Source organism: Mesocricetus auratus, unplaced genomic scaffold (assembly GCF_017639785.1).
Source record: "Mesocricetus auratus isolate SY011 unplaced genomic scaffold, BCM_Maur_2.0 Super-Scaffold_15014, whole genome shotgun sequence".
Classification (NCBI taxonomy): domain Eukaryota; kingdom Metazoa; phylum Chordata; class Mammalia; order Rodentia; family Cricetidae; genus Mesocricetus; species Mesocricetus auratus.
The window spans coordinates 33,952,032-33,970,165 of NW_024429186.1; the positions used below are offsets into that span (position 1 = coordinate 33,952,032).

At 45.0% G+C, this 18,134-nt stretch overlaps 1 protein-coding gene across 9 annotated transcripts in view; it reads right to left on the reverse strand.

Moving 5' to 3' along the window:
- Rgs6 (regulator of G protein signaling 6) overlaps nt 1-18,134 on the reverse strand; it is a 515,997-nt gene that overhangs the window by 50,302 nt on the left and 447,561 nt on the right. For all 9 annotated transcript variants that reach the window (XR_005876224.1, XM_040742794.1, XM_040742791.1 and 6 more), the window contains exons 13-14: nt 13,443-13,553; nt 1,799-1,924 (exon numbers count right to left, since the gene is read on the reverse strand). Coding sequence is in view for 8 of the 9 variants with exons in the window: in XM_040742794.1 (XP_040598728.1) it covers nt 1,799-1,924; nt 13,443-13,553 (237 nt within the window). In the remaining variant the exon portion in view is untranslated. The remainder of the gene's footprint in view (nt 1-1,798; nt 1,925-13,442; nt 13,554-18,134) is intronic.

Sequence of the window (18,134 nt, forward strand, 5' to 3'; positions counted from 1 at the left end):
CCATCACCGTCTACTGAAATCTCTGTAATCCGGGGCCATAAAACACCAGCATGGAAACATCCTGCAACCCCCACCCCATGGCTAATTCAGTGTCCCAGCTTAGAATATATTCCCTTTCACTTGGTCCAGTGGTCTCTTGTGAATTTTTCAAAGCCAAGCTTATGATTTCCTTACTTTCTCTGACGTCCATTCCTTCTTCCTTAAAATACTTGCAAGATGCCTTTAGAGGCTATACTTACTTAAATCTAATTGATAGCTTGATTGTTTCTTATGCATTTTCTTCAAGGACCTACAAGGATGTCTCTAGGGAGAAATCACATATGACTGTCTTGTATCCCTTAGTAGACTCTAGTGAGGCTTGCTGTAGTATAGATTTGCCATAGATATTACCTGATTGATGACATGGACTTTACCCATTAACATAAGAGAATGCAGTCCTTTTCCAACATTATATGTTCTGATTTTTTTATTTTAAAAATTCAAAAAGTAATAAAAGTCTATTCCAGAAAGTAGCATTTGATCACAGAAACTAGCTTAGTATGTAAAAGAGAGCCTGATGTAAATAGCGGACAAGAGTTTGTGGAGGTAGTTCTCAGTTGTGGAGAAATCACCAGTTGGTTAAGATCACTGTGATGGCTAATCTTGGTTGTCAACCTGATTGTACATGGAATCAAAAGAAAAGCCACTAGGTACTCCTGTGAGGGACTTTCTTGTTCAAAATGTTTGAAGTGGGGGAAGACCCACCTAAGTGCGGGTGGCACCTTCTGGTGGCGGCCCAGATAAAGGGCCAAAGGGGAACTTTGGATTTTGCCTGTTTGCCCTCACTCTTGATGACAAACCCATCTATTCTGCTGCTGTGGCATTCCTTCATCCATATTAAAATTACTTTCTTTAGGATGCTAATGTAGATGGAAGACCAGCAGCTCTCCAGGAATCTCCCAGGCCTGGGTCTGAATAACTACTAGATTCTCAGCCACTCCAGTGTGTGAGAGCCACTGTTGGATCACCCAGGCACACATGCATCCTGTCAGTTCCGGTCTTGTAAGGAGCCCGACTAAGACAATCACTCAGGGGTCTCACCTAGTGACATCCCTAATCACATTGCAGTGAGTCACAGGGCTCCCTCTGACACAGCAGAAGGCTGAAGAAGCCCCGCCCTCCCGGCTTCTCACTTTCTGTGACCAAGAACCTCTTTGTTTTTCACTTAGCCCTCTCTTTCACATCAGAGCTCGTTTTTCGGATGTTTTCATTTTTCTCCTACTAAATAGTAGTTATTTGTACATGTCCCTCACGAGACATTAGTTCTGAGCTCACAGAAACAATCAGGGATTTTCAGTGGCATCAGCTGGCCCGGGGAGTCACGGAAGTGACAGAATTCTTCTCAAGAGAAAAGCATTTGCTTTTTTATTGGCTTGTATAGTTTCGTCCCTATACAACAGGGACTTGGCTTGCTAAACTTCTGAACTGAGCCCATCGTTGCCCCTCTTTCTGTTTAACCTTGAAGAGGTCAAGAATCTCTAGGGCTAACATGGTTTTGGGAAGGGGTACTGTGAGCTGCCCCTCACTCTGAAACCCACACTTCTGTAGTTTTACTTGATTATCAAAGACATTTAACTATTTAACCCCATTTTAAAAAGACTCCATCCCAAACTCAGCTATATAAACTGGTATTTGGATTTGAACCCCACATGATGTTTTATTGAGAAATGGGGTGGCGAGACTAATTGTGCAAATTTACACACACACACAAACACACACACACACAAGTACAAGTATACAATTCAAATGGTTGAGTTACCTGAGATTTTCTGAACTGAATTCCGACTCCAGGAATCGAAGGAACTGGTCCCGCCCCACCTGGTCCTTCAGTATCTCATCAAAAGAGAATCCCCACCGTTTTACTCGCTGTTGGCTGGGCTCTTTGCTTTGGGGTTAGAAGAGAAGGTTAGAAAAACAATCAGTATCAAACAAAAGCTGCCATCATACTCTCCCTGATAAATAGGATTTGCCCATTATATGTCAAGGAGAACCATTTCAGGTGTAAGGTGACAGATACCACACACCCCACACAAATTCCACGTGTACACCTTTACACACTAATGGTAACAGATGCGGAACAGTTTCTGAAAGGGGGCAGGTGAGGATGTCATGTTTTGTGAGGGTCACCCAAGTGCCCAGCAAGTGAGTGTTGTCGATAGGAAGGAAGTCCATCCCTACCATGATGGGGCCTTTCTGGACCATTCCATCAGTCACAGACCCAAGTTTCGACGCTATCCTTTTTGTACTTGACCTATTACCCGGGATATCTCACGAATCCGCCCCTTTGTCTAAGAAGGTGGCTCCCCATCTTCTGCTCTTCTTCGATATACAAAGGAGAGGAAAGCGTCTGATTAGAGTTGAGTGATACACTGGTTATAGAAATGCGTGGGTTCAGCTAGAATAAATCCCATTAATTTGCTCAGAAACGGTATACTGCCTTCGCTCATCGCTTTACCCACTACACGGCGCTCTAAGACTTTACATCTGCCTGCCAATGGCTGAGTCCTTCTAGCTGCTCTGTTTCCATTTCCCAGATAGGGAGACCAAGGTCTGGTTATCAGTTGTCTCAGGCCTCCTTGCTGGGAAGTGATGGAGTCAAAAATCCAATCTAGCTGTGTGGTTCCAGAGCACAGCTTTCCGCTTCGAGCTCATCCCTGCTCTGCAATCTCACCCCCACATGGAAGAAATGGGATTGGTCATATTCCTCTGGTGCTCAGCCAGCACAATAACTCCTTCAGATTCTCTCATCCCACATGAGGTCCATTGGCTGACCCTTCATGAGACCATAGCTCCTATTTCACAACTCATACACTGGAACCTCCTCTCCCTCCCCACCCCAATCCCAGCTCAGGGTGTGTTCTGCAGACCAAGTAGAGTCACAGGCCACATCCTGAGCTGCTGAACCAGAAGCTCCAGTTTCACAAGGGTTCCCCGGGAACCAGTGGTGTGGACAGAGTTTTTTCCTTTTAGAGACAGATAGGCTCTTGATAATCCCTAACAGTCAGTATATAAGACCATGGGATTTTTCTTATTATAGAGTTGACATAGTCCCCATATTCTTTTAGTAGAGAACTGGAGCACAGAAGCCCTTACAGAGCAAGTAATTCACAGCTTGAGCAGGAAGAATCATTTTATATTCGTGCTTTGCAGACTTGGAGTCACATGCACTAAGGGCCAGCAAAGCCCCAGTGTGGCAGATGACCTGAAGTGAAGTTGAAAATTTAAGCAGTTAAATTTTAAACTTAAATAGTCACCTGTAGCTAGTGGCTATGGTACTGGATATATGGTCTAGATGTAAGCCATCCGAACCAGTGACCAATAGACTGTATATGTGGGGATCTGGGAGGCTCTCCCAGCATGAGTTTGCATTTCCAGGCGTATCTCAGTGGGGTCATGATGGAAGGCTAAATCTATTAGGTTAGGCAATGGTAAATTCCTCCACAAACGATCTCTTGCAAAATATCAGGCTAGGCTTTTAACAATAAGACAACAGATCCTAGGTGCTCTCGGAAACAAACCACATAATCAAAGTTAGTAACTTTCCAAGGGATCAAAAGTACTGTTTGTAAAGATAGTTGCCTGGAGTTGAGACTATAGGCAAATTCAAGTCCCTGAGAGCTATAGGAATACTCTATCTCCAGGGTCATGCTCTGACCTGGGACAGAGACAGAATTTTCTTTTTACCAGGCAATGATTCAAGGTTCTACCGATGGCTGGTGGTAGCTGTGTCCATGTCAAAGGCTGTGCCCAGAGACTTGGTGTGCAGAGTGACTCAACGTTCTTAACAACTGTCTCATGGGTGCACACTTACCGCCACTGCCACCACTTTCTGATGCCAACAGAGAGTGCATGGTCACCTCACCAGATTCCTTGGTGGTGGCAGGATTGGGAAAGGGACAGTCTGGGGGTACGACGGAAATCTTGGAATGCCTCTGTAGGTACTGCTTTGCCTTCTACTCCATGTTCCACATTTATATAGTGTCTAAACTGAGGTTTGAGAAAATATGGAAGCCATTTCAAAAGACTCAAGCTGGGCTATCAGTGATGGTTTGTCTCCTTCCTTAGATCCACATGTTGAAATTCTCACTGCCAATGTGATGTGGCTGGGTGTGGGGCCCTTGGAGATGATTGGTTCATAAATGGAATTAGTGTTCTTAGAAAAGACCCAGAGAGTACCCTCACCCTTCCCCCATGGAAGGATCCAGCAAGAAGCTGGCCATCAGTGAACCATTAAGAGGATTCTCAATCATACAGTGAATCTGGGGGTTCTTTGCTCTCACACATCCCAGTCTTTTGAACTGTGAGAAGTAAATATATGGTATTTATAAGTCATACCATTTATGGTGTTTTTTTCTCCCCCAGCTACCCTAATGGACTGACACGAAAATTGGAACCAAGAGTGGGATGCTGCTGTAACGCATACATAAAAATGGGAATGGGTGGCAAAGACAGGCCAGGGGAAGTTTAAAATGTTTGCTGAGAGTGGACACATACAGATGCTCCTGTGTGAGTGTGTGTGTGTGTGTGTGTGTGTGTGTGTGTGTGTGTGTGTGTGCATGCACACATATGTGCAATCAGAAAACAAACAAAAAAGCTGAAGAGAAGCCCACACTCTTATTAGATAATATGTCGATGGTTCTGAATGGAGTGTTAATGAAAGGTAAAGGCCATATTGACAAGTCTCAGGTGAACATGAGCACGTTAGAGGAAGGGTGATTCTTGTTATAAAGTGGCAGAGACTGGTTGAACTCTGTTTGTGAGCTAATGTTTTGTGGGAGGTTAAACTTGCAAGTACTTTCAAGTAATGAGTCTACATATTTAGCCAAGGAATTTTCTAAGTCATTTGTTGAAGGAGTAGCTTGACTCTTCCTAACTCCTTTCAGTAGTCCATAAAGAGAAAGGGATGAGCTAAAGATAGAACTAGAATCTAAATAAGGATTGAGAAAAACCCCTAGCTTATTTGTGTTCTAATAAACAAGCACACAAAACACCTAAAGAGAGTCTATGAGTGGTGTGACCAAATGACTGTTACAAGGACATAGTAGTAGGTCTCTGTCATCCAGATAAAAGCCAGGAGCTATTTTGGAGGACAATAGGAAAATGAGTCAGAGGTAACTAGGCCTGTGACTCCCATTATAGCCTTAGACTGCAGCAACCATGGGGAGCTGGGGACAGGACAGTTTCTGTAGGTGCAGCCATCTTTCCAGTTCAAGCAGTCCAGGATGCCCATGCCTGGTACCTCCAAGATGGAGTCCTTGCAGAGAGCTGCAAGGTGGACTATAGCCAGTGGAGCTACAGGGACAAGCCTTCATGGCAGAGTTGCAAGGCAGTGGTCCAGCCTGGGAAAGCTGCAAAGACGTGGCAGAGCTAGGATGTTCACTGAGCTGTGGGTTTGATGCTGCCACCCAAATGTGCATGGAAAACAACATCCCAGAGAGGCCTAGAAGCTAAGGAGGTAGGTTCACTATCTCAGTGAGGCGGTCTTGCCTCAGTCTGAGTCTAATGGGCACAGTGTCAAGACAAAGAAAATTATTCTAATTAAAGCTTGAACTTTGCCCTATTGTACTTAGACTTGTTCCCATTTCTTCTCTTATTGGAATGGAAAAGTCCATCTCATACTCCCCATCATTATAGTGTGGAAATAGTGTACCTTGGTGGCTTCACAAATGGAAAGGACTCCAGCCGGAGGCGACGTGTATCTTGATTCACCCTCACATTATTTAGATGGTGTTTTAAAGCGACAGTAGAGCAAGACTGCTTACAGATATTGGGGCAGATTGGAAGCATTTTGCATACTAGAGTTCATAAACTAGGGTGGGGCAGGTGTAAAATGGCATGGATTAAAATTTTTATCCCTTCAAAATGCATCTGTTGATATTTTGACCCCTGGCATGATGGTATTGAGGGATGGCGGTCTTTGGAGGTCATTGAGTTGTGAGGACTGGGGTTAGTGTCCTTATTAATAAACCCCAGAGCTCTCACCTTGCTGCCATAAGAGAACACAGAGGGAAGAAAAGAAATTCGCTCTGTAGCCAAGTCAAACTTCTGATCCTTCTGCCTCAGTCTCCTAAGTAATGAGACAACAGTGACATGCCACCTTATCTCAGTTAGGGTTTCTACTGTTTCAAAGAGACACCATGACCATGGCAACTCTTATAAAGGTAAACATTTAATTGGGGTGACTCGATTACCGTTTCAGAGGATTAGCCCATCATCATTATGGTGGGACATGGGGGCATGTAGGCAGACATGGTCCTGGAGAAGGAGCCGAGAGTTCTACATCTTGCAGAAAACATGAAGGGAACTGTTTCACTGGGCGTGATTTGAGCATGTGTGAGACCTCAAAGCCCACCTCCACCGTGACACACTTCCTCCAAGAAGGCCACACCTTCCATCAGTGCCTCTCTCCTTGGGGGCCGTTTTTTTCAAACCACCACACACCTTGATCAGACCATTATCCAGGCCCTCCTCAGACACCAGCACACTGCTGCCTTGACCTTACCATTCTCAGTTCTCAGGGCAATGAGAACCAGATTTCTCTCCTGTGTAAGTCACACACAGTCTATTGCACTTTAGTTTGTTAGCCTGAATGGATTAAGATAAGTTATCAGAAAATTTATGAAATAAGGGCCAGTCCTCCAAGTCAAGTGTACCTAACGACCCCATCTTAGGGTCACACTGTGAAGAAACAACCTTGATTTATTTATTTACCACCCCAAGAACGGTCAAAAGGTCTTGGATACTCCAGTGAGTTGTGACCCACCCTCTGCCCATTCATTACTCCCTTTCAGTATTCTCAGTTTGTCTGGACTTGACTGTGCCCTCTCCCTTGTGGTCACTTAGGTAACTTAAAGGGTCACCGGAGGGCTGGCACGGGCTGAATGTCCAAACGGTGCCCGTGGCAGCTGACACTTGCTGTTGGTCAATAGCTCATCTGAGGGGTGACTAGAGTGACCTTACATGGCTCCCTCAATGGCTTGAACGTCTCCCAGCATGGTGGGCAATTTCAAAGACCTTAAGAGCAAATGTTTGGAATCCGCCGGGACTCTGGATGGCTGCCTCTCAAAGGGCCACTTTGCCACAGCCTGTTGGCCAAACAAGGCATCAAGTGCCACACATGTGAAAACAAATGCTTTCTCTTGACATCAGGACCAGGAGGGGGGCCACCAATGGGGCCACATTTGGGAATTGACTGCTTTAAGAAGGAACTTGAAGGTTGGGGAGATGACTCAGTGGTTAACAGTGCTTGTTGCTCCTGTAGGGGACCAGCGTTTAGTTCCCAGCACCAATTTGTGGATTACAAACAGCTGTAGCTCAAGTTCAAGGGTATCCAGTGCCCTCTTCTGGTTTCCACGGGCACCAGGCATGCATTTGGCATACATACTTACACATTCATTTGCATAAAATAAAGTAAATCTATTTTCCTTTAAAGGAAAATAGCTGCATGCTGGCAACTCAGGAATGGGCTCTGCCTCTTGGCTGGTCAGCTTGGCTGGGAGTGGATTCCTTCACCCAAGTAGAATGAACCAGGTTCTAAGTAACCATTGCTCAAGTGCCTGATACCCGGTAGGGAGGGAGCCTTAGACTTTCCCCATGAATGGAAGAAATGGCTTACCATGATTCTGCAGGCCACACCAGTCTCATGAGGTCCCACCCTCCAATAATGTTACCACCAGAACTACCCCCTTTAGCCCTCCCTAGGAGACTTTTTTGACAATGTTTAGATAAGTGAATTCTCTCCAGCTGTGGTCTAGTGACTTTTGGCTGACTGCTCCTCAATGCTAAACCCTGGCTACTGTTACTTTCTTTAGTGAAAGCTGACTTCTCAGAATCTCCATCAGATGGAGTCTGCCATGCTTTAAAACAGTAACTTATCATCACGCCCCCTCCCTGACTATGTGCTTCCTTATTCTTAGACTTTTGGATCTAATATCTTACCTGAGACCAAGAAGGAATCCGAGAAGAGTTCCCTGCTATTTTGTATCACATTGTATACTGTTTTGCCCATATTTGGTGTTGTCCCTCACTGCACTCCATGCATCCGCCCTGTGGCAGACACAGTATGTTCTTTGTAGAGTCCAAGCATTTCCTCTCATGGGGTCTCCAGAGCATCCTCTCCTCACAGGCCATGCTCACATGATGTCTGGGGAGACGGGAGACTTGGACGATATTCAAGGCCTTGAGAAGAGGGCACCTATGGCCTCTCCTGGCAGCTAACATACTCAGTTAGCATTCCTACCTTTGAAAAGACCTTTGTCACTGGCTGCTAGAATTTCCCTGGTTGCTAATCTTGCCCTGCCTCTTCTCCTTTCCCTCGCTTCCCCCACCCCTACCCTCTGTTTTTCTCTCTCAGGGACAGAAAACAGACTCCTGCCACTTTCTCCCTGGGCACAGCCTAACCCTCTCCTTTGTTGCTCGAGTCTGCCAAAGCCTTGCCCACAGGATTTGATTTACACCCTGAGTGGCTGAATGCCCTTTGCCAAGCAAGGAGGAATTCTGGTGCCAGGTGGTAAGACATCGAGCGAGTCTTACTGGCTTCGTTAGATTTTTATCCAGAGGACTTCTTACTCAGAACACAGTGCAAAGTAGGTCTCAATCCATTTAGGCTAAATTAAGGTGAAACAGAAAAACAAAAACAAAAAACCTAGCTTTTGTTGTTTTCTTGGTCGTCTTGGGACTTACTATATAGATTAGGGATCTTCATCAGGCTGAAGTGTAATGTCAGCCCAGGTCTCACAGTTTGTGTTGCTCCTGGCATCTCTGTAAGCCTCTGAGTGGGTACAGACATTCTTCCAAGGGAAGAATTATGGCCTCGTTTTCACCTGTGTCTACAGAGCGCCGTTTGTTTGGGTAGATAAAACTCGGTGGCTACATTTTTTTCTTAGGTTAGGCGTTAGTTTAGGGTAGAGGCGCTAACAGTAACAACAGAACTGGACCGCCTGCTATAGGGCGGGTAGTGTTGTGCAGCGGACAGAACGCAGACCAGTCTGAGATAAATCTAGTGGCAAGGTGGCTACCGTTTCCCCAGGCAGCCATGTGCTTCTTTATCTAGTTAGGGACAAGTGAGAAATTTCATTTTGTCATAGTGAACTAGCTTTGGGCACTTACCTTTCTTGGCCCAACTGTCTGTGAAATGACCAAAGAAGGAATAAATTATTCAGCTACCGTCCACCCAGTCTGCACTTTTGAGTGCCTGCTGTGTTCCAGTTAGAAGACTAGATTGAAGCCAGGCATGGGTCCTCGTTAGAAGTGAACCAGAGAGGGGCGTGATGTAGCATCTGGAGGAGTAGGACAGTCATGCCATTATGCTAGGGGGCCAGCATGCTCGGGAGGGCTTGAGTGAGAAGGAAGTGGGAGGGACACATGGCTCAGAAGACTGAGCAGGTAAGGCCCTGAAGCTCAGTAAAATGGATTTGGTCTGTCTGTGGTTTTGTCTTTAACCCCAGTCATAATATGTAGAGAAACAACATGCTCTTCAGGCGAATGACAAAGTCCAGGCATTTCTGGGAGGTTTGAAACAAGTAAATGAGACTTGTAACAGAGCTGGTAGAGAGAGGGCAGTCCATGACTGCAGCAGAGCTGTGGAAGGGGACAGCTGGAGAGCCTTGAGGCTCTGGGTGGCAGGACTTCAACAGAGCAGTGGGGTAGCCCGAGACAGGAGCACAGGGGAGAAGCTGTGAAAGACACAGCAGGCTCTACACAATGGAAGCCTCTTGCAAAGGGAGTGTGTGTGTGTGTGTGTGTGTGTGTGTGTGTGTGTGTGTGTGTGTGTGTGTATACTGACCAGATCCTGATTCAAAACAAAACAAAACAAAATAAGGAGACCATAGCCACCACTGGTGACAGACAGGCAAGAACATAAAAACCAAAACCAAAACCAAAACCCCCAAACCATTTGGGGGTGAAGAGACAGAAACAGACAGAATTCAAATTTAAAAACTTTAGAAATACGAACTAAAACGTACTTATACAGTTAAAAGGAACAACATGGAAAATACAGAAGCAGTAATTAAAACAATTAGAAACAAGAGGATGAGGAGGAAAAAAGACAACCTGAGATAGTGAAGGTTTTAAATTCTTTCCCTATGTAGTGGTTTGAACAACAAATGTTTCCCGTAGTGTCAGCATTTGTACACTTGGTCTACTGGTGGTGTTCTCTGAGGAGACTTAGGATCCCCTACGGCCTTGCTGGAGGATGTCTGCCATTGGAGGCAGGCCCTGAGAGTTTGAGGCCTTGCCTGCTCCTGGTTTTCACTCTCTACTTCCTGCTTGGTGTTCAAGATGTGAACTCACAGCTTGGGGCTGCCTGCAGCCACCATGCCTGCTGCCCGTGCCTGCTGCTTTTCCAGGATGGTGATGGATTGTCAACCCTATGGAACCACAGCCCAAATCAATCCCCCCTTAAAAGTGGCCTGTCATGGTGTTTTATCACAGCAACAGAAAAGTACCTAATAATGGCCACACTAGAAACAGACTTTTAAAAGCAGATGTCCATTTGTACCTACTTGTTCTCACAGTGTTGACAGAGATGTAAATTCAGAATGCTGGTTTCAAATGCATTATGTTAACATGCCTCTGGGGATGTGTGCAATATGGGAAGGCACAGGGAAGCTTGTGCTTCCAACTGCACACATGCCCTGTTACGGATTACTGACCGTTTAAACTTCAAAATAGAAGTGGAATGTAACTATGGCTAGAATGGAAGCTAGAATTTGAAGAGGCAACGCAAGAGTTGATTAGAAAATTCAAAGTTTGGGGGAGAAGAAAAGAAAAAGGAGAAGAAGGAAGGAATTGGAAAAAAGCAAGCCAGAGCACATGGGACTTTTGTCCCAATATGCAAAGCAAAGCCACCACAGGAGGGGAAATGGGGAGAGGACAGGTGACTGGAAAGTCGCGGAAGAATGAATCTCTGATAACCACATGAAAAAATGCTCTATTAACATATTTTTGCACCAGTGAAGATATAGAAAGCAAAATGAGATTCGATTCAACCAGTTGGGTTTACAAAGACAGAAAGACTGCTAACACAGGGGTTGACAGCGATGACGGAGACGGCTCCCTTTAAAGTCGTAGAAAAGGGGGGTTCAGTTTTCATTAGGAAGATCTGGCACATGTCCTAAAGTTAAAATATGCATTCCATTCCAAGTAACTCTACTTCTGGAAAATTAATAAAAGCCAATTAAAGTGGGGTGTAGGGATGCTCCTTGATTTGTTGTTTATATTACAGAAACAGACATGAGTTGAACAGTTATGGCCCAGGGATTGGTTAAATAAATTTTACTTCACTCATGCCAGGGAATATTATATAGATATTAAAAAGGATATGGTAGATTGGTATGTGCATATATATATATATGTGTGTGTGTGTGTGTGTGTGTGTGTGTGTGTGAATTAAAATAGCATATATGTGTGTGATTATATAGAACATAATTACATTAGAGATAAGAATATTTTCTATGTATAAAAAGTTTAGCTGGGCGGTAGTGGCACACCTCTAATCCTAGCACTCAGGAGGCAGAGGCAGGCAGATCTCTGTGAGTTTGAGACCAGCCTGGTCTACAAGAGCTAGTTCCAGAGCAGCCTCCAAAGCCACAGAGAAATCCTGTCTCGAAAAACCAAAAAAAATTTTTTTAAAGAGAGAGTCACTAATTCAGAGCCTCTCAAACATTCTGAGTTCATGACACCTTAAGTTTTACAGTCTCCCTGAGCTCAAAGAAACATCTAACATTTTTGTTTATAAGGTTGGGGTCAGTCAACTTAACATGTGTTTGTTGCCTAGCAATAGCAACTGTGTGAAATGTACATACACCAAAGGAAAAAATGTCTCAATTTCATTCTTAACCCCTTTCCTGGCTAGTTTTTATGACAACTTGACATAAGCAAGAGTCATCTGGTAAGAGGGAACCTCAACTGAGAAATTGAACTTAAGAGTGGGCTGTAGGTAAGCCTACAGGGCATTTTCTTAACCAGTGTTTGATGGAGAAGGGCCCAGTCCATTGTGGGTATTGCCAACCCTGTGCTGGTGGTTCTGGGTTCTATAAGAAAGCAGGCTAAGCAAGCCATGTGGACTAAGCCAGTAACCAGCACCAGTCCATGGCCACTGCCTCAGCTCATGTCTCTGGGCTCCTACCCTGTTTGAGTTCCTGCCCTGACTTCCCTCAGTGATGAACTGTCCCCAGGAAGTGTAAGCAGAATAGACTCTTTCCTCCCTGAGTTACTTTTGATCATGATGTTCCATCACATCAATGTTAATCCTAACTATGACAATCCCTATGTATATATGTTACACACTGCACATTTTCTCATGGCCACCTTCATTTCCTAGTCCATATCGATTTTTGTGCAGCACAGTTTTTAAATCACAAACTTCTCTGAAAACCTAGATTTGCAAAGATTCAGCATTAAAAAGGATGGGATGTGGTTTGATTCTCACACTGAATCCATCTAAGCCAGTAGCGTACGTGATGGCTGACTCAACAGATGTCTTGGAGTTTGGATCAGCAGTGCACACACAGACTGGAAGGCCTCTCTCTTAGTGCCCTGGGTACCTTGGTGCAGTGTGGGAACCCGGGTGTCAGGCAATGGGCAGAGGCAGGTTGGAGGAAGGGAGGCGTTTTCTTCTGTATGCATGCCAGGATAGGTTAAGCTTTGTATAGTAAGCCTCTATGACTTTAATTGTTACCAGTGTTTTCCATTTCTGAGAAAGAAAACAGCAGGAGTACCAGAGAGAAAGAGAACACTGGAGTCATGGTGAAGAAGAAATCCAAGAGCAGAGCTGAGGGGATGCCACACAAAACTGTCCCTGCATGTCATGGAATTCTGACTGTGCTCCAAGTTCCTCTGAGCCTTAAGTCAACACATTTGCTTCCTTCCATGGGCAGAGCCAAGAGCTGATGAAGCTACGGATGCCTGTGACCTCAGAAGGCATCAGGCCGGCCACCGCTCCGGAGCTCTCAATGCTATTGCATTCCAACGGTGCATCCTCAGCAAGTTCCCCAACTCTGCTGTCTGAGGTTCCTCATCCGTTCCACAGTGAGAACAGTGTTTGCAGCTGAAGGTTTGATGGAAGTGCTGTCAGGTAAGGACAAGTGCGGAGAGGGGCTGGATAGGATTGTTCCAACATCCAGAGCTAGGAAATGGTGAGGAGCTGTGACAGCTACCATGACACACAGAGATCCAGAGAGGGGCCAGAGAGAAGCCACAAAGAACTCATGTACAAACCAAAGCTTCAAGGAGGAAGGGACCTTAAGCAAACAGATGTCAGCATGGAGAGCGCATGGGCTTTTTCTCTTCTGGTCTTCTCCAAATTAAAACAGGGAATAAGGTGATTGCATGAGATTATGGATTTTTTTTCTCAACATCCCTCCCTCTCCCAAACCTTATTATTATTACTATTAATTTACCTCGTCTCTATGTCCCATAAAGAGATGTCATCGCTGATCCAAGGATTAGATGGCTCTGCTGGCGTTATGAAGGGGTCATACTCCACATACTGCTCTGTGTAAGTGATTAAGCTGTGGGAGGAAGCAAGGAAAGGAGAATGATTTCCTAGGAAAGCACTCAGCTCCGTCCCACACCCGCAATAGAGTGTTCGCCGGAAAATCCACTCCCGTTTCTGACTGCCTGAGCCTCTCTCGGCTGGTTGTCCTACTCCCTTCCTGTTACAAACCTCAGTTTGCCCTGCTGTCGCCTTAGGTTTCAGCACACACGCTGATGTCATTTCTCAATGCTTAACTTTTTCCTGGAACCTTGGTGCCTCTCCCCCTGCTTGTGCCAGGCTTACTGATACAGAGGTCCCAACTCATTGGTGTGATGCCCAACCTCCAAAGATTATGGATTTCAAAAGTAAGTAGACTCCACAAGGAATTCCGCAGTTCTACCAGAATCCCCAAACAAATGACTCACTTGCTGTGGAGACTTTTAAATTCAACCTGACTATAACTTCACATAGGATTAGCCTCAAAAGCAACTTAGTTTTTCTAGTTATAATTATAACCTAATGGATATGACTAGCTAACATGTATATCGAAAACAGAAAATGACTAGGGGCAATGCTGGCTATCTCGACATACAAAGGGTAGGGTACATGTGTGTGTGTGCACATGTACAGACACACACACACATGAATACATGTGACAAGCACAGTGAACCTAACTGCCTATTATACAGTACTAAAATGATTGTATGCAGGGTCGGAGTGGGGGTGTGGAGGAGCAATAGTACTAGCTGTTTCCCCATCTTTTCTCGCGGAGGAATCTTCCTTCGATCTTTTGCTTATTCCGGCATTTGACTGAACCTGTATGCTTTATAACTGTTTTTGATTTATTAATTTTAGACAAGGATTTACCTTCTACTCATTGGTCTCGAGCACCCCCATTCCTGCCTCCTGATGAGCTTTCAGATGAACTCATCCAATCATTGTTGTTAAATCAGTGTCCATTTTATTTAACTGGATAAAATTGGCTGCTCAGCTAAGCAGTGTCCTAGTCTTTCCTAGTGGGTCAGTGGGTTCTCTCTCTCTCTCTCTCTCTCTCTCTCTCTCTCTCTCTCTCTCTCTCTCTCTCTCTCTCTCTCTCTCTCTCTCTCTCTCCCCCTCCATCATTCCCTCCTTTCTTTCTTTCTTTCTCTCTTTCTTCTTTCTTTCAACAAATCTGTAACACCACATCTAGAAATATATTTTTTTTACATCTTGTGTCAGGTACTCCATCAGGAGTTCCCTGCCTGATAGTGGTGGGCATAGGTTACCATGTTAAAAGTCACCCTCCTTCAGAATTCTGAAGGCATTACTCTATGTTTTTGGCATCCGGTGTTACTACTGAGAACTCTGAGTCCATGTGGCCTGTTGCTACTTTGTCAGTTTCTTTCTATGTGAATTTAGGGCCTCTACTTTATTGCTAAAGTGCTCTGCAATTTCATGATGGCCTGTTGTTTTTATTCATTATACTGAGCACAGTGTGAAATAAATTTTAAAATACCCCCATAAATTTTATTTCTTTGCTATTTTAATACTCTTAATCTTCTAGTTTTCTCCTTCAGCATGACAACTTTTATTAACACATGAACAACCAGGACTATGATTCCAATTTTTCTTTCAATATTTCATATCTTTGTTTAACTGTCTTTTGACATATCTAGTTATGTATTTGAAATGTAGGTGGACACACTCTTAAGACTTTACTCTTTTCATAGCACCAAGTTTCTTGTTTTAGCAAGGAAATGTCCTCTCATGATCAAAGGTCACCAATCCTCCGTATTTATCATACATTTCTTCTGTTAGTTGGGTTGTTTGGGGGTCTCTAAGTCCCTTCCTTCTGTTTGCATATGTCAATGATGTCCTTTTAGTCTAGGGCTTTGCTTGAAGATCTGGAAAAAAAATCTTTGGACATCTATTTGTACTGAAGAGTCAAGTACACATCTGCTTAGAGTTTGTGTGTGTGTATGTGTGTGTGTGTGTGTGTGTGTGTGTGTGTGTGTGTGTGTGTGTGTGTGTGTGTGTGCAGTTTGTAAACTGATGGGTATCCTGGGCAGGTCCCAGCCAGCCTGCTTGTCTTTTTACTAGAGCCCTGAAATGGAGTTAGAGCCTTTCCCCTGAGGACATTCATTTTTCTCTAAGTTCATATTAGGGAGCCATTCGTGCAAGGTCTACATTGTAAATGTTTGAGGTTTTGTGGACCAGATAGTATTTATCTCAGCTCTTCCACTATTACAATGAGGGGGTGGGGAGCACTGCCCCTCCCCAGCCCAGAAGACCCATAGTTCAGTAAATAGAATGCCTACTGACTCTCTTGTCTTCACTTGGCCTCAGTGATGTTGAATGTACCTAAGTTATGAGGTTATGTGGCTCATTTTCTCCAGAGAGAAGACCAGCTTCCAGGGGGCAGGTGATCTAAGGGCAGAAGTCTCCAGAGGCAGACTGAACTTGTTTGGATGCTATCAGCTCATGTCTTACTCTCGCCTCCCATGGTCCTCGTGCCTTCAGGGGCCAGTATGAGATCTGTTAGATCAACCAGCTCACTTTTAACCACACTTCTGCTCCAGCATGTAGATTACAATTTGCTCTGTCCTTATCTACTTCCTTTTTTATCAAATTCTGAAATATCATACGCTAGCAAAGTTACAAAAGGCTAGGCGCCAGTTGTGTGCAATTCCAACCCTCGGGAGCATGAGGCAGAAGACTGTGAATTGTGGACTAGTCTGGGCTATTGAGAGAGACCCTATCTCAAAACTGACCAACCAACCATACAAACAAAAATTATAAGGAATGACATCTATACTCACTGCTTGGTTGAAAAAAATTCAAATATTTACAAATAGAGAAATGAAGGTCTGTGGATTTTATTTCTCAATTTCATAGATTTTCTTTCTCTGGGAAAAGTATTGAACCTATTAAGCAGTTCATTTGTTAATCCTGAATTTAAGAGAGATGAAGAGTTCACTCCTTCCTGGGTACTGGGCAGGTGTTAGACTCTGCTCAAGCACTGTTAAGTCATGGTTGGTATTAATCAGACACTCTTTAAAATATTGTAGGCATGCAATAATGCTGGGACAACCTGATTTCCTAATTAGCAACTACGGACTCACCCTTGCTACCCTGAGCAAAAGGACAGAGCATAACAGCTGGCTGGACTCCTCTTTAACACCAGCATCCTTCATTGTACACTCTCTATGGATGGTTTAGGGTAACTATAATGATCACAGCTAACCACCCTGGATCTTAAAGGATCTTTTAAACCAGGGCTGCTTGAGACAGCTTGTGCCAGACTCATGAACTCTAGATGACCCTGCCACCATCTCCCCTTTGGTGGGAGGAAGAGGAAGACATTTCCCCTGGTGGAAGGACTAATTACTGCTAAGAGTCCCTTGGCCCAAAACACAACAAGCCTCAATGATTATGAAAGGTGCTAAAATGCAAGATTATGATTGACACCCTGCCCCCAAATGGCTGCGATTGGTCCAGACCCAGGGCTATATAAACAGTCCGCTTAGGCTCGCTCAGTGAGTGGGCTGGGAGATGCTCTTCTGTGCTGCATTCTCTGGTATTTGACCTGATAAAAAGGATTCCACAGTGATACTGTCTTGCTTACTTTCAGTAGCACCCACTGAGCTGATAACACCAAGAGAGAGATGGTGGAGAGTGCTGGTGATAGCATTAGCGGCTACCAAGCTGAGAGGCAGGTAGTGGCCTTGGCATGAGTCCTCTGTGGCTGAGGAAGAAGTGGCCACAGGCCCAGACATGGCCAGCAGTGGTGATCCTCACTGCCTAGCAGTCCTGCCCTTCAGAATGTCCTTGTCTGAATGATGTCCCAGAAGAGGCAGGCATCCTGAGTCATCTCAGCAGCATGCTGGCAGCTGAGACCTGAGATCTGAGATCTGAGAGCAGCCAGGAAGAAGAGGGGAAGCAGGGAGATGAAATACAGCAGAGAGGTGCCTAAAGGACAGCAGGCTACAAGGAGCCAGAAAAACCACCTCAGGCCCTAAGGGTTCCAGAGAACTGTCCCGTCTTCAGGACTATGATGGGTCTCAGCCGTGACACGACCAAGCAAGAGCCAAGGGCCCCAGTGCCTGAAGCTTATGTGGGGTTAGAACACTCACAGGGCTGAGGCTCCATACCAAGGAACTGAACAGAGACCCTGATACTGGAGTGTACCACTTGTCACTGCTTCCTGCTGCCAAGCACCAAGGGAAACTAAAGTTGCCAAAGACCAGGATTTGGGTGCTGTCAGTGAAAGTTAGTGTCCTCAACTTGATAGGATACAGAATCATGTAGGAGACAAGTCTCTAGGTGTTATTTAGATTACATTTAGCCTCTAGTCATGTCTGCGTGGGGTATCTTGGTTGGATTAGTTGAAGTGGGCAGCACCATCCCCTAGGCTGGGATCCTGGACTCATAAAAAGGAGAAAATGAGCTGAGCACCAACCATCACCCTCTGCTTCTTGGCTGCGGATGTGATGTGAGCGGCTACCTCAAGCTCCTGCCACCAGAAGCCCCGCCATGACGGGCTGTACTCTCAACTGTGAGCCAAGGCAAGCCTTCCCTCCCTTTGCTGCCTTTGTCACAGGTGAAAGGAAAGTAACTACACCTTCCCCTTGACTAC